At 46.5% G+C, this 21,816-nt stretch overlaps 1 protein-coding gene across 8 annotated transcripts; it reads left to right on the forward strand.

Annotated features, from left to right (window-relative positions):
• The first annotated feature begins 12,762 nt into the window (after nucleotides 1–12,762).
• On the forward strand, nucleotides 12,763–21,751 carry STING1 (stimulator of interferon response cGAMP interactor 1). Of its 8 annotated transcripts, none has more exons than XM_040239965.1 (8): nucleotides 12,763–12,850; nucleotides 13,182–13,343; nucleotides 13,882–14,108; nucleotides 14,184–14,367; nucleotides 14,611–14,719; nucleotides 15,945–16,183; nucleotides 16,986–17,172; nucleotides 17,747–19,048. In XM_040239965.1, exons 3-8 carry the CDS (start codon nucleotides 13,882–13,884, stop codon nucleotides 17,935–17,937), a joined length of 1,137 nt encoding a protein of 378 aa, XP_040095899.1. In that variant the 5' UTR covers nucleotides 12,763–12,850; nucleotides 13,182–13,343; the 3' UTR covers nucleotides 17,938–19,048. The 8 variants fall into 8 exon arrangements, with proteins under 8 accessions (XP_040095899.1, XP_040095892.1, XP_040095895.1 ...); XM_040239958.1 differs by lacking the exon at nucleotides 17,747–19,048 and adding exons at nucleotides 20,633–20,784; nucleotides 21,569–21,751 and having other exon boundaries at nucleotides 12,777–12,854; nucleotides 13,182–14,108; XM_040239961.1 differs by having other exon boundaries at nucleotides 12,777–12,854; nucleotides 13,182–13,282.
• The last annotated feature ends 65 nt before the right edge of the window (nucleotides 21,752–21,816 follow it).

Raw genomic sequence — 21,816 nt, forward strand, 5'->3', positions numbered from 1 at the left:
AACCATGATGGTGTGATCACTCACCTAGAGCCAGACATCCTGGAATGTGAAGTCAAGTGCGTCTTAGGAAGCATCACTATGAACAAAGCTAGTGGAGGTGATGGAATTCCAGCTGAGCTATTTCAAATCCTGAAAGATGATGCTATGAAAGTGCTGCACTCAATATGCCAGCAAACTTGGAAAACTCAGCAGTGGCCCCACGACTGAAAAAGGTCAGTTTTCATTTCAATTCCAAAGAAAGGCAATGTCAAAGAATGTTCAAACTACCGCACAATTGCACTCATCTCACATGCTAATAAAGTAATGCTCAAAATTCTCCAAGCAAGACTTCAACAGTACATGAACTGAGAATTTCCAGATGTTCAAGCTGGTTTTAGAAAAGGCAGAGGAACCAGAGATCAAATTGCCAACATCTGCTGGATCATCAAAAAAGCAAGAGAGTTCCAGAAAAACATCTGCTTCATTAACTATGTTAAAGCCTTTGACTGTGTGGATCACAACAAACTGTGGAAAATTCTTAAAGAGATGGGAATACCAGACCACCTGACCTGCCTCCTGAGAAATCTGTATGCAGGTCAAGAGACAACAGTTAGAACTGAGCATGGAACAACAGACTGGTTCAAAATTGGGAAAGGGGTACATCAAGGCTGTATATTGTCACCCTGTATTAACTTATATGCAGAGTACATCATGTAAAATGAAGGACTGGATGAAGAACAAACTGAATCAAGATTGCAGAGAGAAATATCAATAACCTCACATATGCAGATGACACCACTCTTATGGCAGAAAGGGAAGAAGAAGCAAAGAGCCTCTTGATGAAAGTGAAAGAGGAGAGTGAAAAAGTTGGCTTAAAACTCAACATTCAAAAAACGAAAATCATGGCATCCAGTCCCAAAACTTCATGGCAGATAGATGGGGACACAATGGAAACAGTGAGAGACTTAATTTTATTTGGCTCCAAAATCACTGTAAATGGTGACTGCAGCTATGAAATTAAAAGATGCTTGCTCCTTGGAAGAAAAACTATGACCAACCTAGACAGCATATTAAAAAGCAGAGACATTACTTTACAGACAAAGGTCCATCTAGACAAAGCTGTAGTTTTTCCAGTAGTCATGTGTTATGCCCAAGTCGTGAAATCTCCCAATGACCACGAGAGAGCCGATATCCGATGCAAAAGCAAGAGAGTTTTTATTACCAAGCTTGAGCTGGGGCTCTCACTGTTACCGACGCAGCGGCTAAGGAGAGGAGCCCCGAATTCTGGGTTTCATTGCTTATATAGGGTATTCTCGCGGGAAAAACGGGAGTTTCTGGGTTGGAAGATGTCTAATTGGTTACCTTCTGTGGAAGGGTTAGGTGTTGGGTTCTGATTGGTTTTCATTCCCTGGGCTGGCCATGGGTTCTAATTGGTTCCCATTTCCCGGGCTTAATTCGAATTTCTCGGGCAGGTCATAAGTCCTGAACATAAAGTCAGGAGATCCTAATCTGGGATCTAATTGGCTCGCAGGTGGTGGGCTGAGGTCAGGGGATTTCCAAAGACTGTTTCCTCAGAACTCTAAAATGGAGTCTTCTTTAACAGAATGGGGTAGCTTAGGTTCTTCACAAGTATGGATGTGAAAGTTGGACCATAAAGAAAGCTGAGCACTAAAGATTTGATGTTTTTGAACTGTGGTGTTAGAGAAGACTCTTGAGAATTCTTTGGACAGCAAGGAGATCCAACCAGTCCATCCTAAAGGAAATGAGTCCCGAATATTCATTGGAAGGACTGATGCTAAAGCTGAAACTCGAATACTTTGGCCACCTAATGTGAAGAACTGACTCATTTGAAAAAACCCTGATGCTGGGAAATACTGAAGGCAGGAGGAGAAGGGGAAGACAGGATGAAATGGTTGGATGTCATCACTGACTGGATGGACATGAGTTTGAGCAAGCTATGGGAGTTGGTGATGGACAGGGAGGCCTGGCATGCTGCAGTCCATGGGGTCACAAAGAGTCAGACACAACTGAATGACTGAACTGAACTGATATGTCTCCAAATAAGTCACGACTAAATCATGATTCATAATTCTATACCATGGAGTACTAGGTATACACCAAACATTATGATGAAATTTTATTTTTATTGATCCACAAATATGTCTATGAAATGATCCCTCATCTTAAAAAGAGCAAGTTACAACACTGTATATCTAATAAAATTGTGAAAACAATTTCATTTACAATAACATGAAAAAGAATAAAACAGAAAATAATTTGAGGGTTCCTCAAAACATTAACCATAGAACTACTCTATGACCTAACAATGCCACTTTTCATACCCCAAAGAATTGAAAACAGGACCTCAAACACATACGTGTGTGTAAATATTCACAGCAGCATTATTCACTATAGTCAGAAGGTAGAAACCCACGTGTTCACCAATAAATAAATGTGATACATACATAGAGTGAAATATTATTCAGTCATGAAAAGGAAGGCAGTTAAAAGTGAGTCTCCCTCTCTTACTTGCTCTCAGTCACTTAGCTCCCCTCCCTGAAGTTTGCCTTGATAAAAAGAAATGAGGTCTGCTACATGATACTGTTGCAGGAAGGGGTCCCCTTGCAGGGCCTGAAACTGGGCTCTTGTCTAACACTCTGAAATGAATTGTCCGAGGAGACACATGCGCTGACAACGCAAGAGATTTTATTGGGAATGGGCACCCGGGTGGAAGGTGAGGAAATCCGGGAGAACTGCTCTGCCGCGTGGCTCACAGTCTGGGTTTTGTGGTGATGAGATTAGTTTCTGGGTGGTCTTTGGCCAGTCATTCTAATTCAGAGTCTTTCCTGGTGGCGCACACATCGCTCAGCCAAGATGGATGCTAGCAAGAGGGATGTCAGGAAGTGGACGGACACACGGTGTCTCCTTTAGACCTTTCCCGAACTCTTCCAGTTGGTGGTGGCTTATTAGTTCCGTATTCCTTATCAGGATCTCCTGTCATAAAACAACTCATGCAAATAGTTACTATGGTGCCTGGCCAGGGTGGGCAGTTTCAATCAGTGTGCTTCCCCTAACAATACCACTTGCGGATGAACCTTAAAAACATTATGTTAAGTGGAATATGCCAGACACCAAGGACAAACAGCATATGATTTAACTTATATAAAATACAGAGGGTAGGCAAATTCATGGAGAAGGAAGTGGCAACCTACTCCAGCAATCTTGCCCAGGAAATTCCAGGGACAGAGGAGCCTGGAGGGCTACAGTCCATGTGGTTGCAAGAGTCAGACACGACTTATCGACTAAACCACGACCAGCAGGCAAATTCATAGAGACAAAAAAGTAGATTACCAGAGATTGAAGGGAGGGAAAAGTCGAGAGTTACTGTTTAATAAGTATAGAGCTTCTGTCTGGGATAGTAAAAAATTTTGGAAACAGATAGTGGTGACTATTGTACAACGCTGTGAATATAATTACTGCACCTGAATCATACACCTAGTGGTTAAAGTGTAGACTTCCCCAGTGGTCCAGTGGTTAAGAATCCATCTGCCAATGCGGGGGACATGGATTCACTCTCTGGTTCAGGAAGATCCCACATGCTGAAGGACCTAAGCTACTCCATTTTGTTAAAGAAGAAGCTACTCCATTTTGTAAAAAATCCCTGGAAAAGAGCTTTTTGGAAATCCCTTAACCTCACCCCACCACCCTGAGACCAATCAGAACCCATGGCAAGCCCCAGAAATGGGAACCAATCAGAACCCAACACCTAACCGTTCCACAGAAGGTAACCAGTTAGACCTCTCCCAACCCGGAAACTCCCATTTTCAATTTTTTCGCGTGAGAATACCCTATATAAGCAATGAAACCCAGAGCTCGGGGGCTCCTCCCTATAGCTGCTGCGTGGGTATCTGTGGGAGCCCCAGCTCGAGCTTCGTAATAAAAACTCTCTTGCTTTTGCATCAGATATCGGCTCCCTGGTGGTCATTGGGAGATTTCGTGACTTGGGCATAACAATGCCTCAAGGCAACTAAGCCTATAGGCCATAAATACTAAAAAACCCACAAGCCCTAGAGCCTGAGCTTCGCAGCATGAGGAGCCACTGCAATGAGAAGTACAAGCACCGAAACTAGAGAGTGACTCCTTCTCTCTGCAACTGGGGAAAGCATGAGTGCAGCAACGAAGATCCAGCCTAGCCAAGAGTAAATAAACAAGTGAATTTTAGGACTTCTTGGTGGTGAGAGGGTAACAGGCAGGAAGGCCAGGGGTCTCCAAATGGAGGAAATAGGCTGCAAGTGTCAGACATTTTTTTTCTCTCTCTTAAGTGGCAGGGGAAACAAGCAAGTGTTAGATTTTTCCCCTTTTCCATACAAATTTAAAGAGGTTTGTCTTAAAATTCTGTGTTGCCATGACAACTGGCTCCACCTGAACTTAACTTTTCTCAAACCTTGAGCTAACCAATGCGTTTTTCTTATGTAAATGGTTGTCATAAGCTATGTTAATGAACTATGTATTTACCCTAGACTCTGTCTTTCTTCAAGTCGGTTCCACTTAAGACCCAGAACTGGTAAGTGCTCAACAAACCTGTATGCTTTACTCGTACATTGCTCTCCTAATCTGTGTTAATGAAACTATATATTTACTTAGAAACCTGCCTTTCTTCAAGATTCATTTCAATCATTTTATGCCCGGGGATGACTCACCTGGTTCCAATGTTATCTCAAAATGCATGCTGTGGGTGAGGGGCCTGGTGCCACTCTGAGTTTTGAGACCTCTCCTTTCTCTAATTTACACCTTGCTGAGCAAAGGAGAAAAAGAAAGATATAAGCATCTGAATGCAGAGTTCCAAAGAATAGCAAGAAGAGATATGAACCTTCCTCAGCTATCAATGCAAAGAAATAAAGGAAAACAACAGAATGGGAAAGACTAGAGATCTCTTCAAGAAAATTAGCGATACCAAGGGAACATTTCATGCAAAGATGGGCACAATAAAGGACAGAAATGGTATGGACCTAACAGAAGCAGAAGATATTAAGAAGAGGTGGCAAGAATACACAGAAGAACTGTACAAAAAAGATCTTCACGACCCAGATAATCACGATGGTGTGATCACTCACCTAGAGCCAGACGTCCTGGAATGTGAAGTCAAGTGGGCCTTAGGAAGCATCACTATGAACAAAGCTAGTGGAGGTGATGGAATTCCAGCTGAGCTATTTCAAATCCTGAAAGATGATGCTGTGAAAGTGCTGCACTCAATATGCCAGCAAATTTGGAAAACTCAGCAGTGGCCACAGGACTGAAAAAGGTCAGTTTTCATTCCAATCCCAAAGAAAGGCAATGCCAAAGAATGTTCAAACTATGGCACAATGGCACTCATCTCACACACTAATAAAGTAATGTTCAAAATTCTCCAAGCCAGGCTTTAGCAATACGTGAACCGAGAACTTCCAGATGTTCAATCTGGTTTTAGAAAAGGCAGAGGAACCAGAGATCAAATTGCCAACATCCACTGGATCATGGAAAAAGCAAGAGTATTCCAGAAAAACAACTATTTCTGCTTTATTGACTATGCCAACACCTTTGACTGTGCAGATCACAATGAACTGTGGAAAATTCTGAAAGAGTTGGGAATACCAGACCACCTGACCTGCCTCTTGAGAAACTTATATGCAGGTCCAGAAGCAACAGTTAGAACTGGACAGGGAACAACAGACTGGTTCCAAATAGGAAAAGGAGTATGTCAAGGCTGTATATTGTCACCCTGCTTATTTCACTTATATGCAGAGTACATCATGAGAAATGCTGGGCTGAAAGAAGCACAAGCTGGAATCAAGATTGCCGGGAGAAAAATATCAATCACCTCAGATATGCAGATGACACCACCCTTATGGCAGAAAGTGAAGAGGAACTCAAAAGCCTCTTGATGAAAGTGAAAGAGGAGAGTGAAAAAGTTGGCTTAAAGCTCAACATTCAAAAAACGAAGATCATAGCCTCTGGTCCCATCACTTCATGGGAAATAGATGGGGAAACAGTGGAAACAGTGTTAGACTATTTTTTTAGGTTCCAAAATCACTGCAGATGGTGATTGCAGCCATGAAATTAAAAGATGCTTACTCCTTGGAAGGAAAGTTATGAGCAACCTAGATAGCATATTGAAAGGCAGAGACATTACTTTGCCAACAAAGGTCCATCTAGTCAAGGCTATGGTTTTTCCAGTAGTCATGTACGGATGTGAGAGCTGGACTGTGAAGAAAGCTGAGTGCTGAAGAATTGATGCTTTTGAACTGTGATGTTGGAGAAGACTCTTGAGAGTCCTTTGGACTGCAAGGAGATCCAACCAGTCCATTCTTAAGGAGATCAGCCCTGGGATTTCTTTGGAAGCACTGGTGCTAAAGCTGAGATTCCAGTACTTTGGCCACCTCATGCGAAGAGTTGACTCATTGGAAAAGACTCTGATGCTGGGAGAAACTGTGGGCAGGAGGAGAAGGGGACGACAGGGGAGGAGAAGGGGACGACAGAGGATGAGATGGCTGGATGGCATCACCGACTTGATGGATGTAAGTTTGAGTGAACTCCGGGAGTTGGTGATGGACAGGGAGGCCTGGCATGCTGCGATTCATGGAGTCACAAAGAATCGGACATGACTGAGTGACTGAACTGAACTGATAGTTATATAACATACTGGTAAAGGCTAGCAGGGGGCACTCCTTCTGCCCCCTTCAGATGTCTACATCAGAAGCTTTCTCTATCTCTTTTAAATTTTAATAAAACATTATTACACAAAAGCTCTGAGTGATCCAGCCTCATTACTGGCCCCGGATTGAATTCCTCTCCTCCGGAGGCCAAGAATCCCAGCATCTTTCATGGCTCAACAACAATCTTTCAGTGGTACAGTGGATAAAAATCCTCTTACCAATGCAGGAGACATAGGTTCAATCCTTGGTCCAGGAAGATTCCACATGCTGGAGAGCAACTAAGCCCATATGCCACAACTACTGAGGCTGAGTGCCCTAGAGCCTGTGATCCACAGCAAGAGAAGCCACCATGATGAGAAGCCCACGCACTGCAACCAAGAGTAACCCTCGCTGTGTACAACTAAAGAAAGCCTGTGCACAGCAACAAAGACCCAGTGCAGCCAAATAAATAAACAAAATTTTGATATGGTTGGATGGCCTCACCAACTCGATGGACATGAGTTTGAGCAAGCTCTGGGAGTTGGCGATGGACAGAGAAGCCTGGCATGCTGCAGTCCATGGGGTTGCAAAGAGTTGGATATGACTGAGCGACTGAATTGAACTGACTGATAAAAAGTAATAAAAATAAAATGATTAAAGAGGCAAATTTTGTGTTATACACATTTTCCACAATTTAAAAATTCCAAAGAAGAGTAAAATACTAAATAAGTGTAACACTTCTTCTGTATACAATATAAAACATTGCTAAAATGAATTTTAAAAGACCTGAATAAATGGGAAGACATCTCATGTTCAAGGGCTTGATAATGTTAACATGATATTACCCAAACTGATCTATATAATCAATGCGATACCTGTCAAAATCCCAGATGACTTCCTTGCAGAAATTGACAAGCTGACCCCAAAATTTGTATGGGAAATTAAGAAACTCAAATAGCCAAAACAATCTTGAAAAGAAAGAGCAAAGTTGGAGGACTCAAAACTTTTCTAATTTCAAAGCTTACTACAAGCTACAGTAACCAAGATGGTGTGGACTAGGATAACAATAGATACATAGATCGATGGAAAAAATTGAGAATTCATAAACAGAATTCACATTTTGAGTCAGTTGATTTTTGACAACTGACGAAACAATTTGTGCCAATGGAGAAAGGCTAGTTTTTGACAAATGGTGCTGGGACAACTGAGTATCTATATGAAGAAGAACATGAATCCCTAACTCACATCATATATAAAAAGATTCAAAATGGACCAAAGATATAAATGTAAAACCTCAAATCATTAAACTCTTAGGAGAAAACATATATACAAATCACTGTGACCTTGATTAGGCAATAGCTCCTTAGATGTAGCACCAAAAGGACAAGCAACAAACTAAAAGCTAAATTAGGTTTTATAAAAATTAATAACATTTGTGTTTCAAAGGCGGAGAAGGCAATGGCACCCCATCCCACTTGCCTGGAAAATCCCATGGACAGAGGAGCCTGGTAGGCTGCAGTCCATGGGGTCGTGAAGAGTCAGACATGACTGAGTGACTTCACTTTCACGTATTGACTTTGTATCCTGCAACTTTGGTAAATTCACTGATTAGCTCTAGTAATTTTCTGATAGTATCTTTAGGATTTTCTCTGTATAGTATCATGTCATCTGCAGTGAGAGCTCTACCACCTCACTCAGCCCTGCACGTCAGAGGAAAAAAAAAACTCAGCACAAATATCACCCTATACAAAGCTTACACAAATCACTGGACCAAACTTTGGAGGGCAGAAACCAAAAGGAAGAAAGAATTCACCTTGAAGCCTAGAAGATTTCTTTTTCAGGTGATGAAAATGTTCTAAATTTGATTGTGGTGATGTGAATATATTAAAAACTATTGAACTGTGCATTAAATAGGTAAGTTGTATGGTATGTGAATATTTCAATTAGGCTGTTACCCAAAACTAACAAAAACCAACTGTAGTGCCAGAGTCCAGCCCCGGTGGGTCCAGGGAATTCGAAGCGGGGATGGAGTCGGCGTCCTGAAAAGAACTATTTAATTATAGATATGAAGAGAGATTAGAAAAGGGTAGTGTAGTAGGAAATATTAGTGGAGAAAAAGAGGCTGAATAACTTGGTTTACATGGAAAACCAATAAAACTCCAAGACAAGGAGTTTGCACCAACTACGTAGGCCACCAGCACCCACTTGAATAGTGGAGAGTGCCCCGCCTTGGGCTCCCTCTCGCATGGGTCTTAGAAGCCAGGGCAAGTAAGTAGACATGGCGAGCCTCCACGATCCAGATGGGAATTCAGCCAGAAAAGAAGAGAACGAGAAAAGACCACATGGGGGAAACCAGTCTTTCCAGGAACTGGTCCCGTTTCTTTATTTTTCAGGTCCACTTTTAAACTTTCAGTTATACATAACTTTTAGTTATACATTTAGGGATAAATGTAAGAAACAGAGTCACGCAGGGTCAGCTGTTCCAACTCATATCTAAAGACAGTGTCCTTTGCATATCTTTGTTCTTACAAGGGTCTTATGTTTGTTCACAATATCTTCTGGTCTGGAGACCAATCAACATTTTATGGCCCCACCTTACTTTCTATTGATAAAGGTTAGTCGATCAGAAAACTTGTTTCCCCTTAAGATCTACTTAGTCTTAAGATATTGATAAAGTTACATTGTTATATAGCAAGGACACAATGATTTATAACAAAGAAAGAGGAGCACAGTGATCTATAACAAAGAGAAAATTCATTAACTCAAAAGTCTAGTATTGCTAACATCAAAACTACTATATTTATTTTTCTACATTCCAATCACATTGATTAACATACTCCCAGGTGCCTAAGGATATGGAGGCCTGGTGGCAATCATTAACTCAACAATGAAACCCTGCACCAACATGATTTTTATCTTTAGAAAAACCCTATGCTAACTAAGACTTTCAAAATACTCCAAACTCTCTGTGCTGTTTATGGTTGAGAGGTTGTAAACAATCATGTAGCAAGAGTGTGGATAATCCTGTCACACAAGCTAGTCTGCCAGCAGAGAGGTTTGACCCGAGACACCCTTGTCACGCCCAGGAGATTTATTATCTGGAGTCCTAAGTTAACTCCTATACAGAGAGAGGTGGTGGGGGATAGACCCCTGTAAAGTCAGAGGTGTAGGTGAGAGCATAAAGCAGTAAAGTAGGCAGACTCTGGTTTGGGGGTAGATGCTCGGAAACAGGGGGTCTCCTGAGCCTCCTTCCTCATGACCTTTGCCACGGGTGGAGTTCCCCACGCTGGCTCCCGGCACTGTAGATTTCACCACCCTCATGAATACCACCTTCCAGGAAGATGTAGGGCCATTATTTATCCTCTGAGGATACAGTAGCTCAATCAGCTGTGCTTCCCCAACCCCAGTCATGCATCATCCAGCCCCTTTTTCTATCACATTTACTAGGATATTGTCTTGTCCAAGAAAGACCATGACACTCTAGATAGCTGTGTGATGGGGCAATAAATTTACAATAATGAGGTGGCTGGGGTCAGACTCAGAGCCACCCACAGGTGAGACATCAAGTCTCTGTGTCTGCTTGAGCCCAGGATAGAGGCCAAGAGGAGATGGGCTGACAACTCAAAGAATGTGATTCTCAATGGTTATAATGATGATGGTGATGGTAATGGTGATTAGAGTTAGCTGTCACTAAGAACTTACAAGTCAGGCGTACAAACACATTATTTATTTTCATTTTCATGACAATTTTATGAGAAAAAAAAAGTATTACTACCCCAACTTAGGTATGAGGAAGCTAAACTTCAGAGACGTTAAATAACTGGGCCAAGGGGAGGGAAGTTAGATTCAAGTTGCAGACTGCCAAGCTCACAGGCTGCTGCCCTCTGGTCAGTGTTTCTGAGTGCCAACACTCTGTTCCACAGCCTGCTTGCTCCTGGGGCCTCTCCTTCACTTACTGGTAGTTGCTTCTTGCCTCTAGACACCCCGGAAGTGCTGGTCTGAGATGGCTTTCATTTCTATTTCCAACCCCGTTACAGCTTCCATGTGTCTTCTGCCACTTGGACCTAACTTCCCTTTGTGGTCCTCAGCTTCCTCTTTGGATGCCAGATGGCCATCTGGAAGAGCTTTGAGGTCTCTGCCCATCAGCACAGCTGATGAGGACAATCCCATCATGCAGTTGTTGACACTCCCCATGCCCTGAGGCCCTGGCTACAACCCACAAGGCTCCAAACAATTCTCCAGCAATCTTTCTTCCAGCACTGACCTTGTTATGGATTGAACTGTGTCCCCCCAAAGAGATACTGAAGTCCTAACTCCCTCTACCTGTGAATGTGACCTTATTTGGAGACAATGTCTTTGTAGCTGCAACTGAGTTAAGAGGAGGTGATTAGGGTGGGCCCTAATCCAATGGACCACACTGGTGTCCTTATAAGAAGAGGAAGTGCCATGTGGAGACAGGGACAAACACCGTCATCCTATGATGATGGAGGCAGAGGCTCAAGTGCTACAGCTGCAAACCAAGGAACACCTGGGGCTGCCAGAAAGTGGAAGAGGCAAGGAAAGGTCCTTCTCTAACACCAGAGTACTCCAAACAACTAATACATGTTCAATGTCAGGAAAAGAAACCTTAACATGATGAGCTAAAAGGAAAAAACATACCAAAAATCACCCATAGTCCTGCTACACAGAGTAATCATTGTTAGCATTTTTCCTGTCATGTAGCCTTCCAGAACTTTTCTCTTGCAATGTGTATTTCTAAAAATGCAATTATACTATTTTGTACTCTGCTTTTTTCCAGTAAGAAGCAATATGCTAAAAATATTTAAGAGTCAACATACAAAATTACATCTTCATTTTTAGTGGCTACCTAACATTCTAAGATAAACCACAATTTAATCAGTCCCCTATTGTTGGACATTTAGTTTTTAGTTTTTCTCTGGTATAAACAACACTTGCACAAACATCTGAAAATGAGAATCTTTGTGCCTTTGTCTGATTATTATTATTTTTTAATTATTTATTTTTGGCTGTGTTGGGTCTTCATTGCCACTCAGGCTTTTCTCTAGATGTGGCTGCTGCTGCTGCTGCTAAGTCACTTCAGTCATGTCCGATTCTGTGCGACAGAATAGTAAAGGGCAAGATAGTAAAGGCCAAAGGTTGCTTGGCACAGGGGGACTTTGGGACAGCTGTGGAGTTGCCCACTCTGGGAGGACTCTGCTCAGAAGTTTTCTTTGACAACTTTGACTTTCTTTGGTTTTGAAGCACCAGAGCCCTTGTCCACCACAGGGGGCCCCCTTTGTGAGCCTCTGTAGGGGAGAGAAAGTTCAGGGAATTTTCTCCATTCTTGGAAAATTATTTTTAAAAATGAGAGTTTTCTGGGAGCCTCCTTGCTCCCAAGAGGCCAGTGGCATCTATGAACGTGGTGTGTCTTCTTGTGTCTGGTTGGGGTGTGGGGAAGGATCTAGGCAAGTACCCTCTGGTCTGGGCATATATGGACCGCTTCTGCTCTGTGGCTTCTGTCCCAATCCCACTCCTGAGCCTGCCCTCTTCTCGAATCTGATCAGCTTACTGGTGTGCCAGAAAATGGCCAGAAACACTCTCCACCCTCCGGAAAAGTGCAAGCATGAAATTTGACCCTGGTCTTTCCACCCCTTTCTGGGGAATCAAAGCACAGAACCAGCTGGGTTTTGAAGTCACCCACCTGATTCATGTCCCCACTCCCTCCTTTACTAGCAGGGGGACAGGGGCAAGTTTATTCACCTCACTGAAGCTCAGATTGTCCGTGAGAATAGTATTATACCTTCCTGATAGGGTGGCTGAGTGGACTAAGTGAAACAATATATGTAACACCTGGCATAATGTCTGGAGCACAGTAAGCACTTAATTATTATTATTATTATCATCATTATTACTATCATTATCCACGCGACCGCCTTTTTAGCTGGAAGCACGAGGTTCTCTCTGGGAAGTCAGAAGTGTTGCTATAATACTTCCTATGGAGAGCCAAAAGCCCACACTTCAGCAGCTCTTTGGCTCCCACTAAGTCTTTTTACTAGAAGGGTATTGTTACAGGAAATAACTGTTCATTTTCCCCGCCTCTAGTCTGATGTCACAGTCTTCAAAAAAAGAGGATCTGCATTTGCAAATCAGAATAAAACCACCAGGCAGGGCAGCATGGTGCAGTGTGTATGCTTGGCTGGGTGTGTGTGTCTCGCAAGGGTGTGTGAGTCTCATGAGGGTGTTGGTAGAGTGTATTTGACTGGGGGTGCTTGAGGGACAGCTGGTGTTCAGGGTTGTGGCTGTGAGGGGTGTGAGAGGGTTTCTGAACACCCTCGGTTTGAGGGGTGGACAATGGAACGGGGGCCTTCTCAAGCTTTCCCCCTCACCCCAAGGCAGGCGTGGCTGACCAGGACGCCCTGGGAGCAGGAAATAACCTCTTCAGTGAGCACAGTGAGGCTGTGGTCTGGTGAGAGGCCAGCGCTGGAGTGCTGTGGAGGAAGCTTCAGTTGTTTTTAACCTTTCATTTTTCAGGCTCTACCCTGAGAGGCCACCCTTGGTTGCTGGGAGCCCCTGTGCTGGGCCTTCTCTTCCTGTCATCTTCCAGAAACAACCTGCAGTCTGAGAGGTAGAAGGTAAGATCAGGAGCTGGCCAGCCAGAGCTCTAAGGCTGAAGACCCTACAGAGGCAGCAGAGGTGGGTGCCTCCACCCTCTGGACTGTGGTTTACAGCTTTGCTGCCTAAGGTCCTCCGTGGGGTGGACTGTGGGAGAGGGAAGCCCTGGTCCCCTGGTGAGTGGTACCTCACAGGACACTTTCAGGTCTGGGTCTGGGGTAGTCGCTGTTTTCTTTTTCACCACAGTTGTGGTCTCACTGGTGTTGGCTGAGGTGTGTATGTGTTGTTCAGTTGCTAAGTCATGTCCGATTCTTTTCATCCCCATGGACTACGGCATGCCAGGCTTCCTTGTCCTTCACTATCTCCCCAAGTTGGCGCCAACTCATGTGTGCATGCATTTCTTTCTCCACCTACTCTGTTTGCAACAAATCTTTTTGGGTTGGAGCTCTGGGATGCTGTATGCCCAACCTGTCCCCTAGAGGTGTCTCCAGGAACATTTTCTGGGTATGGCTGGGCACCAGGGAACTGGAGAGCTGGGGGACGTGCCCACTCAGGGCCTCAGTCCTGGAACTGTAGGAGAGTGAGGGGAGCACAACCATGGATTTCTTGGTACCCACAGATGCCTCACTCCAGCCTGCATCCATCCATCCCACAGCCCAGGGGTCACAGGGCCCAAAAGGCAGCCTTGGTCCTGCTAAGTGCCTGTCTGGTGGCCCTTTGGGGCCTGGGTGAGCCACCAGACTACACTCTCAAGTGGTTGGTGCTCCACCTGGCCTCCCAGCAGATGGGACTGCTGATCAAGGGGATGTGCAGTCTAGCCGAGGAGCTGCGCCACGTCCACTCCAGGTGACTCCCTGGAGTACCTCCTGCCCCTCTCTGGCTGAGCTGGGCTGGGGTCTGGAACTTGCATGTCACCTGCAGGTACCACGGCAGCTACTGGAGGGCTGTGCGGGCCTGCCTGTGCTCCTCCATGCACTGCGGGGCCCTGCTGCTGCTGTCCTGCTATTTCTACTGCTCCCTCCCAAACGTGGCTGGCCTGCCCTTCACTTGGATGCTTGCTCTCCTGGGCCTCTCACAGGCACTTAACATCCTCCTGGGCCTCCAGGTATCACACACTGGGAGGTGAAGAATCTGGTCGGGTGGAGATGCGGCTATTGTGGCCTGCTCTGAGCTCAGTACTGGGAGTGGGATCAGTTTGGAAGCTGATTCTTGGACTAGAGCCTAGAATGGTCTGGGTTCAGCAATGGCAGAGAAGGGAGCCAGTTGGCAGGAGGTTGGGAAATCTTGGGGGAGGAGCGCTCTCGTTATCCTTCATGGAGGCCCTCCGGCCCCACCCTGCTGTCCACAGGGCCTGGCCCCAGCAGAGGTCTCTGCAATCTGTGAAAAAAGGAACTTCAACGTGGCTCATGGGCTGGCCTGGTCATATTATATTGGATACCTGCGGCTGATCCTGCCAGGTGGGCTGTCTCCTATGCCCCCATTTCTAGATCTACAAGACAGACAGTAAGACACGCAACCTTGTTTTCAGAAGTTACTATATTTTCCAAAGCATTTTCTTTTTCTTTCCCCAAGAGTTCTCAATTGCTATTTATTTTTCCAAAGCTTTATTTATTTATTGCTGTTGGGATTACAATTGCTTTACAATGTTGTGTTAGTGTCTGCTGTACAATGAATTAAATCAGCAATGTGTATACATATATCCCCTCCCTCTTGGGCCTCCCTCCCACGCCACCCCTTCTACCCGTCGAGGTCATCACAGAACACAGAGTTGAGCTTCCTTCAAAGCATTTTCAGTCTAACAAACCATATGATTCCAAAAGTGATCTTATAGGCTTGAAAGCTATTACTGTTATGCCTGGTTTGCAGGAAGAAATTCGGGGCTTAGATCCATTAAGGGACTTGTCCCAAGTCACCTATGAATTCTTTCAATAAATATTAGCTGCAAGCTGTATGCCCTTCATTTAGTTTCTCTTTTAATTCACATCCCCTGGAGAAGGGAAAGGTTACCCACTCCAGTATTCTGGCCTAGAGAATTCCATGGACTCTATAGTCCATGGGGTCGCAAAGACTAGGACTTTCACTTTCACTTCTGTGAGGACAGGATAATCATCACCCCTGTTTTAGAGTTAAGAACATCAGAGATGTTCTGAGAGATAAAGTGACTTGTCCAAAGTCACATACCTTAGCTATAGGAGGAAGCAGGATTCGAACACGTATCTGTCCAGAGCCTGGACCTTTGACTACCCCACTGGAAACTTACAAATCGCATCTCGTTCTTCTGACTTGCTGGCCAGGGCTGTGGTTCTCCCCCATCTCATGGCTGCCTTTGCTAGACAGTAGGGCTTCGGCTAGAGGTCTGGCTCAGTGCACCTGGGGTTGCTGGGCATGGCAACTCCCAGGGCTCTGCCTGCCTCTCAGAGCCCTGAAAGCTGTAGTGGGAAGGAATGGGGCTAACAGAAATCTGGACAAAGGTCAAGTGAGGGGGAGAAAGGGGTGGTGGGAGTAGGTGAAGCATTATTGCCTAATCCTCTGCCTCTCCTGGCCCCCCAGGCAATGCCTGTGGGCTGGCCCCCCAGGGCTCTTGCACCCACACAGTGAGGGCAACAAGGGCCTGCATCTCTGTCCTGAGTTGGTTGGGAGACAGAGTTAGTGGAAATGACTTCTTGGACCTCTCCACCCTAGGGTTCCGGGCCCGGATCCAAATTTACAATCAGTTCCACAACAACACGCTACAGGGTGCAGGGAGCCACCGGCTGCACATCCTCTTCCCGTTGGACTGTGGGGTGCCTGACGACCTGAGCGTGGTTGACCCCAACATTCGCTTCCTACATGAGCTGCCCCAGCAGAGTGCCGACCGTGCTGGCATCAAGGGCCGGGTTTACACCAACAGTATCTATGAGCTTCTGGAAAATGGGCAGCGGGTGCGTGTGCAGGGAAGCAGGTGGCACTGGGAAGGGGTCAGGCCTAGAGACTCAGAACTCCGAGCTCTGGCCAAGCCGTGATAAAAATTCACTGCCCTTCTCTGTGCCTCAGTTTCTCTGATCGGTCCCAGGGCTGGGCAAAATTAGGTTCTGAGTGATAATGATTAAGTAACATTTATTTATTTATTTATGACCGTATCATGAGGCTTGTGAGATATTAGTTCTCTGACCGAGGACTGAACCCTAGCATGGAGTCCTCACCACTGGACCACCATGGAATTCCTAGTAACGCTTATTGAGCACTTATTGCAAGCCAGATGCATTTCCAGTTGCTTCATCTGACCACCTCATTGAATCCTCACCACCACTCTGTGGTTGTAGGGACTGTTATAACCCCTGCTTTGTAGAAGAGGACACTGAGACTCAGAGAACCAGGTGGAAGTGGACGATTTCACCCTGAGTATACCATGCTCTGGAACATAAAGCTGCCCAGATGAAGGTCGAGAGAATGTCTGAATGATTTCATGTAGGCTGTGGGGAACCCAAGCAGAGTTGAACCCAGAGTCCAGTCCCCAGACTTGACTTCCAGCTGAAGTAGTTGACAGCCTAGATGAAGGATCTGGGAAGGGTAAATTTAATGCAGTCCCTGGCTGTGATTTTAAGAGTGAGGTTCACAGGCAAAGGTCATCGATCCCATCAGGTGGCCATCTCCCAGACTCCACCCCTACAGATTGAGCAGTGGGGTCCAGAGTCTGTCTGCCTGGCCCCTGGCTGAGTCTTACTGTCCTTTTACCTCATCCAGGCAGGCATCTGTGTCCTGGAATATGCCACCCCCTTGCAGACCCTGTTCGCCATGTCACAGGATGGCCGAGCTGGCTTTAGCCGAGAGGATCGGCTGGAACAGGCCAAACTCTTCTGCCGGACACTTGAAGACATCCTGGCAAATGCCCCTGAATCTCAGAACAACTGCCGCCTCATTGTCTACCAGGGTAAGGGGGTGACAAGCTGAAGGACAGGAAGGGTTGGGGGCCTCAAGGGCCTCCCAGAGGGTCAGCAGGAGATAGGACAGTCTTCACCCTTCCTGAGCGGTCAGGGCATTCAAGTCCTGCCCCTGTCTCCCTTGGAGAAGGTCCTATCTCCCCACCATGGGACACCCAATGGCTTTCTGAGGTCTTTGGCTATGGGTCCTGGGTAGAGCATGAAGGGGTGGCCCCAGGGGCCTCTTCATCTAGAGTACCAGAGGAAGCAGATAGCTCCCGGCCACCCATCAAGACACCAGGACTGCAGCCTCAGCAGTGTCACTCCCTTGCTCTGTGACCTTAGGCAGGTCTCTGTCCCTTTCATCTCTAATGTGTCATTTCTAAAAGCAGGAGGGTAGAATTCTCTTGTCTCTAAAACCACTGCTGGCTCTAGGAGTTCATGAAACTCCAGTCCCAGTGGCTAGGGGTGGGGAGGAGGTGGCAGAGGGAGGGTTAGAGGAGATCCCCAGCAAGTCCTCTGGGTATGCTGGAGTGGGCGTGTGGGAGGCCTTCACCCCCCTACACATTCCCCTCCTCATTCCAGAACCTGCAGAGGGAAGCAGCTTCTCCTTGTCACAGGAAATTCTCCAGCACCTTCGGCAGGAGGAAAGGGAGGTTACCATGGGTAGCGTGGAGACCTCTGTGATGCCCCGCTCCTCTGCACTGTCCCAAGAGCCTGAGCTCCTCATCAGTGGCATGGAAAAACCCCTCCCGCTCCGCTCAGATGTCTTCTGAGGCCCCAGTCACCTTTCCTGAGCCCTCGGCCAACCCTGAGACTCTGAGAGGATTTCTTTCTTCAGCAGCTGAAGGCCCAGCAGAACCGTTTCCTCCCTCTCAGAGAAGGTCCTTGGACTTGACATTTCAAGATGAATCCTGTGACCTTGGGCAAGTTGTTTTACCTCTGTGAGCCTCAGTGTCCTCATCTATGAAATGGGATTATAATCATTGCCCTATTTACCTCACAGGGTAGTTATGAGTAGTATTGCTGTATGAGTTTTCTGCAAACTCTAAATGCCAGGTCAGGGGCTTCCCTGGTGGCCCAGAGGTTAAGAATCCATCTGCCAACATCGGGGATGTGAGTTTGATCCCTGGTGTGGGAAGAGTCCACATGCCTCAGAGCAGCTAAGCCTGTTCCCCACAACTACTGAGCCCGTGAGCCACAAATACTGAGCACATGTGCCACAACTACTGAAGGCCATGCCTAGAGCCTGTGCTCTGCAACAAGAGAAGCCACCGCAATGAGAAGCCCGTGCACTGCAACTAAGAATAGCCCGTGCTCACTGCAACCAGACAAAGCGCACATGCAGCAACAAAGACCCAGCACAGCCAAAATAATAATAAATAAATGAAAAAATCCTTAAAGAATAAAAAATGTAAACTTATTACAAGGTAATATTTACTTATTATAAATAAGGTAAACTTAAGGGATCTTCCAGGTGTCCTCCATTGGATGCTCAGACCTACCCTCCACCTCTCCTCTGTCCTAGGATGGCATCAACAGGCGCCCTCGCCCTCTGACTTCTGGTCACATTCAGACAATGGGAAGCCGCAGTGAGAGAAGGGAGTGGAGGGGGGTGAGGCTGGGATATTTATTCCTCCAAGTCCCTCCCAGGAGTTTCAAGGTCACTGTGGGCTCTCTTCATCTCTAGAACTAAAGGACCCTTTCAGTAACCCTGTCTATCTCCAGGTTTCATTAACTTGCTCCTCCCCAACCCTCTTCAGGCCTGACCATGGTACTGGCATCTCACTAATGCTCACCTGGAATGCTCCCTCTCACTTGTAGTTTCCTTATACCTGTCCTTTCTAACTAGTCCCCTTTAATTTGTATTAAAAATTTTTTAAATTACATATTAAAAAAAAATGTTTTGGCTGGATCATACGTCATGTGGGATTTTAGTTCGCTGACCCAGGATTGAACCTGAGTCCCATACAGTGGAAGAACAGAGTCTTAACCACTGGACTAACAGGGAAGTCCTTAAGTAGTCCCCTTTTTAAACACTCTTCAGGTTATTTATTTGAGTATTCCATCTTTTTCTGGCCAGACTCTGATACAGGCAGTTGCCTTTTATTATCGACAATGTCCAAATCTGCTTGCACACAGTTCCTTACACGCTTCCTCATACTAGCTCAGGGCTGTTGGGTAGTGGCCATCATTTCAATGTAGACAGAGCCCACCGGTCAGGCTGAGGGCATAGAGCTGGGAAACATCCCACTCACCTGCCTGTTCAATGCCCTGTCTTTAGTGGGTGGCTTGGGGGACAGGGAGGGACCTGAGCCAGCACAGAGATGCCATAAGGAGTAAACACAGCTGTGCCCTGGGCAAAGGGACTACTCAGAGAAGCAGGGGCCACTAAATAAATGTCCCTGGATGAGACTCCCCTGAATAAGGGGGAGGAGAGTTTGTGTGAGGTGATGGGGTATACTCTGGAGACCTTGGATAACACAGGTGGCTACTCACCTGCCACACTTTGTGCCATCGTTGTTAGAACTGATCCACTGCGGCAACCACTGTGGGGGCAGAGTTGCCCCCATCTGGGAGGCCAGACAGCCTATTTCTGCCAGTTCCATCTATTCCACCCAAGACTTATTCCCTCTCTCCCATCTTTGTTTTTATCACAAATGCTCAATATGAATTTCTGAGTACAGCATTACTATGGAGAAAAACTCCACACAGACACACATTTGTCAGAAGCAACCCACTGCTCCCAAGGATGCCAGAGCCAAGGGAGTGAAGGGGAAACAGTCCTCTCCTCTCCCCCACTGTGCCAGCCATTCTGCCCCTGAGGATCCCCCAACATCACATCAGTCACTCCAGCACCTAAAAATCAGCCCAATAAGATCTTTACCTACCCATCCAGCCCCCAACATGGTGCCCCATCCGTGAAGTCTGCCAGTCCCAGGTTCAAGGCCTGACTCTACCACTTAGTGCCTGGGTCCTGCTGGGGTCTTGATATCCCCAAATGTAAATAGGGATAACAGTGGCTCCTCCTCTTCCTAAGGCTGTATGAGGAGTAAACCTTATAATATCTGTAGGTCCACAAATGAGCCTGGAGCCCAGCACATAATGGGCCCACAAGAGGGAGCAACTATTAACATTATAGCTGCCTCTTACCAATCCCAGTGGAGGTCAGTCCTCTCCACACATTAGTCTCTGTTCCTCTTCATCTGTTGTTTCCCAGAGTCCTTGATTGTGCTGGGGTATCGCCAAGGGCAGTCTCCAAGGTTGACTTGTTGCACTCAGGTGTTCCCCAGAGTAAAGCACCCAGAGGTCCCTCCACAAATGTCTATCTGCATGTTCTTGACTGCACAAGTCAAGTGAAATTCAAGAGTGTCCGAGGAAGGGAAGCCTTTCCAGAGAGCCACTGAGAGGCTCAGCTCTGCCTTCCCTGCCTCCTGCATCTTCCCAACCTCCATGTTTCTCCCTCTGCAGGAACCTCCACTCCTTCCTTTCCCCAGACGACCTCCACAGAGCTCCTTTTCCTTTCCTGTTTTCCTACCAGCTGGAAGGTTCTGGATCTGGGAAATGTCCTGCGGTAAATTCTAGACTGGTTCCAACAGGCCAATGCACACAGAAAGTGGGAGGTAATGAAAGCCCCCCAATTTCCCCTAACCCATCCTGGGAAAGTGAGATAGAATCTTGCCCCAAGATGGTGGAGGTGATTCAAAAACAACTTGGGAATCTACAAGTGGGCTCCCCAGATGGCATCAATGGTAAAGAACCCTCCTGCCAATGCAGGAGACCTAACAGATGCAGGTTTGATCCCTGGGTTGGGAAGATATCCTGAAGGAGGGCTTGGCAGCCCGCTCCAGTATTCGTGCCTGGAAAATCCCATGGACAGAGGAGCCTGGAGGGCTAGAGTCGATCGGGTTGCAAAGAGCTGAACATGACTGAAGCGACTTAGCACACACACACGCAAGTGGTACTTAGGGCTTTTAGGGCCCTTGGAAGTTTGCAAGGCCGGGGACCTGACAGCCAAAGCTCAGTTAGGGATGGGCAATGGATCTGCCTTCCTTTCCTGAGTCCCAGAGAAGACATACCCCTAGGTTCTTTGACTTGGCTCTCTCTGGTTGCCCTCACAGGACCTGGCGGCTATGGGGACAGGGCCTCCACCAGGAACCTCTGACATCCTTACACAAGGGTGGGGTGGATGGTGGAATCTTCCCAGCTGAGCTCACTTTGACACCAAAAGGGGAGATAAGGAGTGCAGGAGGGAGTAGGAATTCAGAGGAGGAGGTTCAGGGGTCTGGCGCTTCCTGAAGAGGAGGGGGTAGGTTTGTTAGGGTGGCTTTGGACACTGGGTACGCTCACAACAGCGTGTTTCTGGGCAGGACCCTCAAGTTTCTTCTATTATTTTGGTCCTCACAGGGCTTCTTCTACAAATACTCTGCTGAGAGGGCAGCTCCAGGGAGTCCAGGTGTGCCCTTCTGAAGCTCTGAGGCCCAAGCCCTGGTTTGCTTTTGCCCTACTTCTCTGTCCGGGCTTCCCAGGTGGCTCAGTGTGTAAAGAACCCACCTGTAATTCAGGAGACACAGGCAGACTTGAGTTCATTCCCCAGGTTGGAAAGATCTCCTGGTGGAGGGCATGGCAACCCACTCCAGTATTCTTGCCTGGAG

This window comes from Oryx dammah, unplaced genomic scaffold (assembly GCF_014754425.2).
Source record: "Oryx dammah isolate SB20612 unplaced genomic scaffold, SCBI_Odam_1.1 HiC_scaffold_5, whole genome shotgun sequence".
NCBI classification, from domain to species: Eukaryota; Metazoa; Chordata; class Mammalia; order Artiodactyla; family Bovidae; genus Oryx; species Oryx dammah.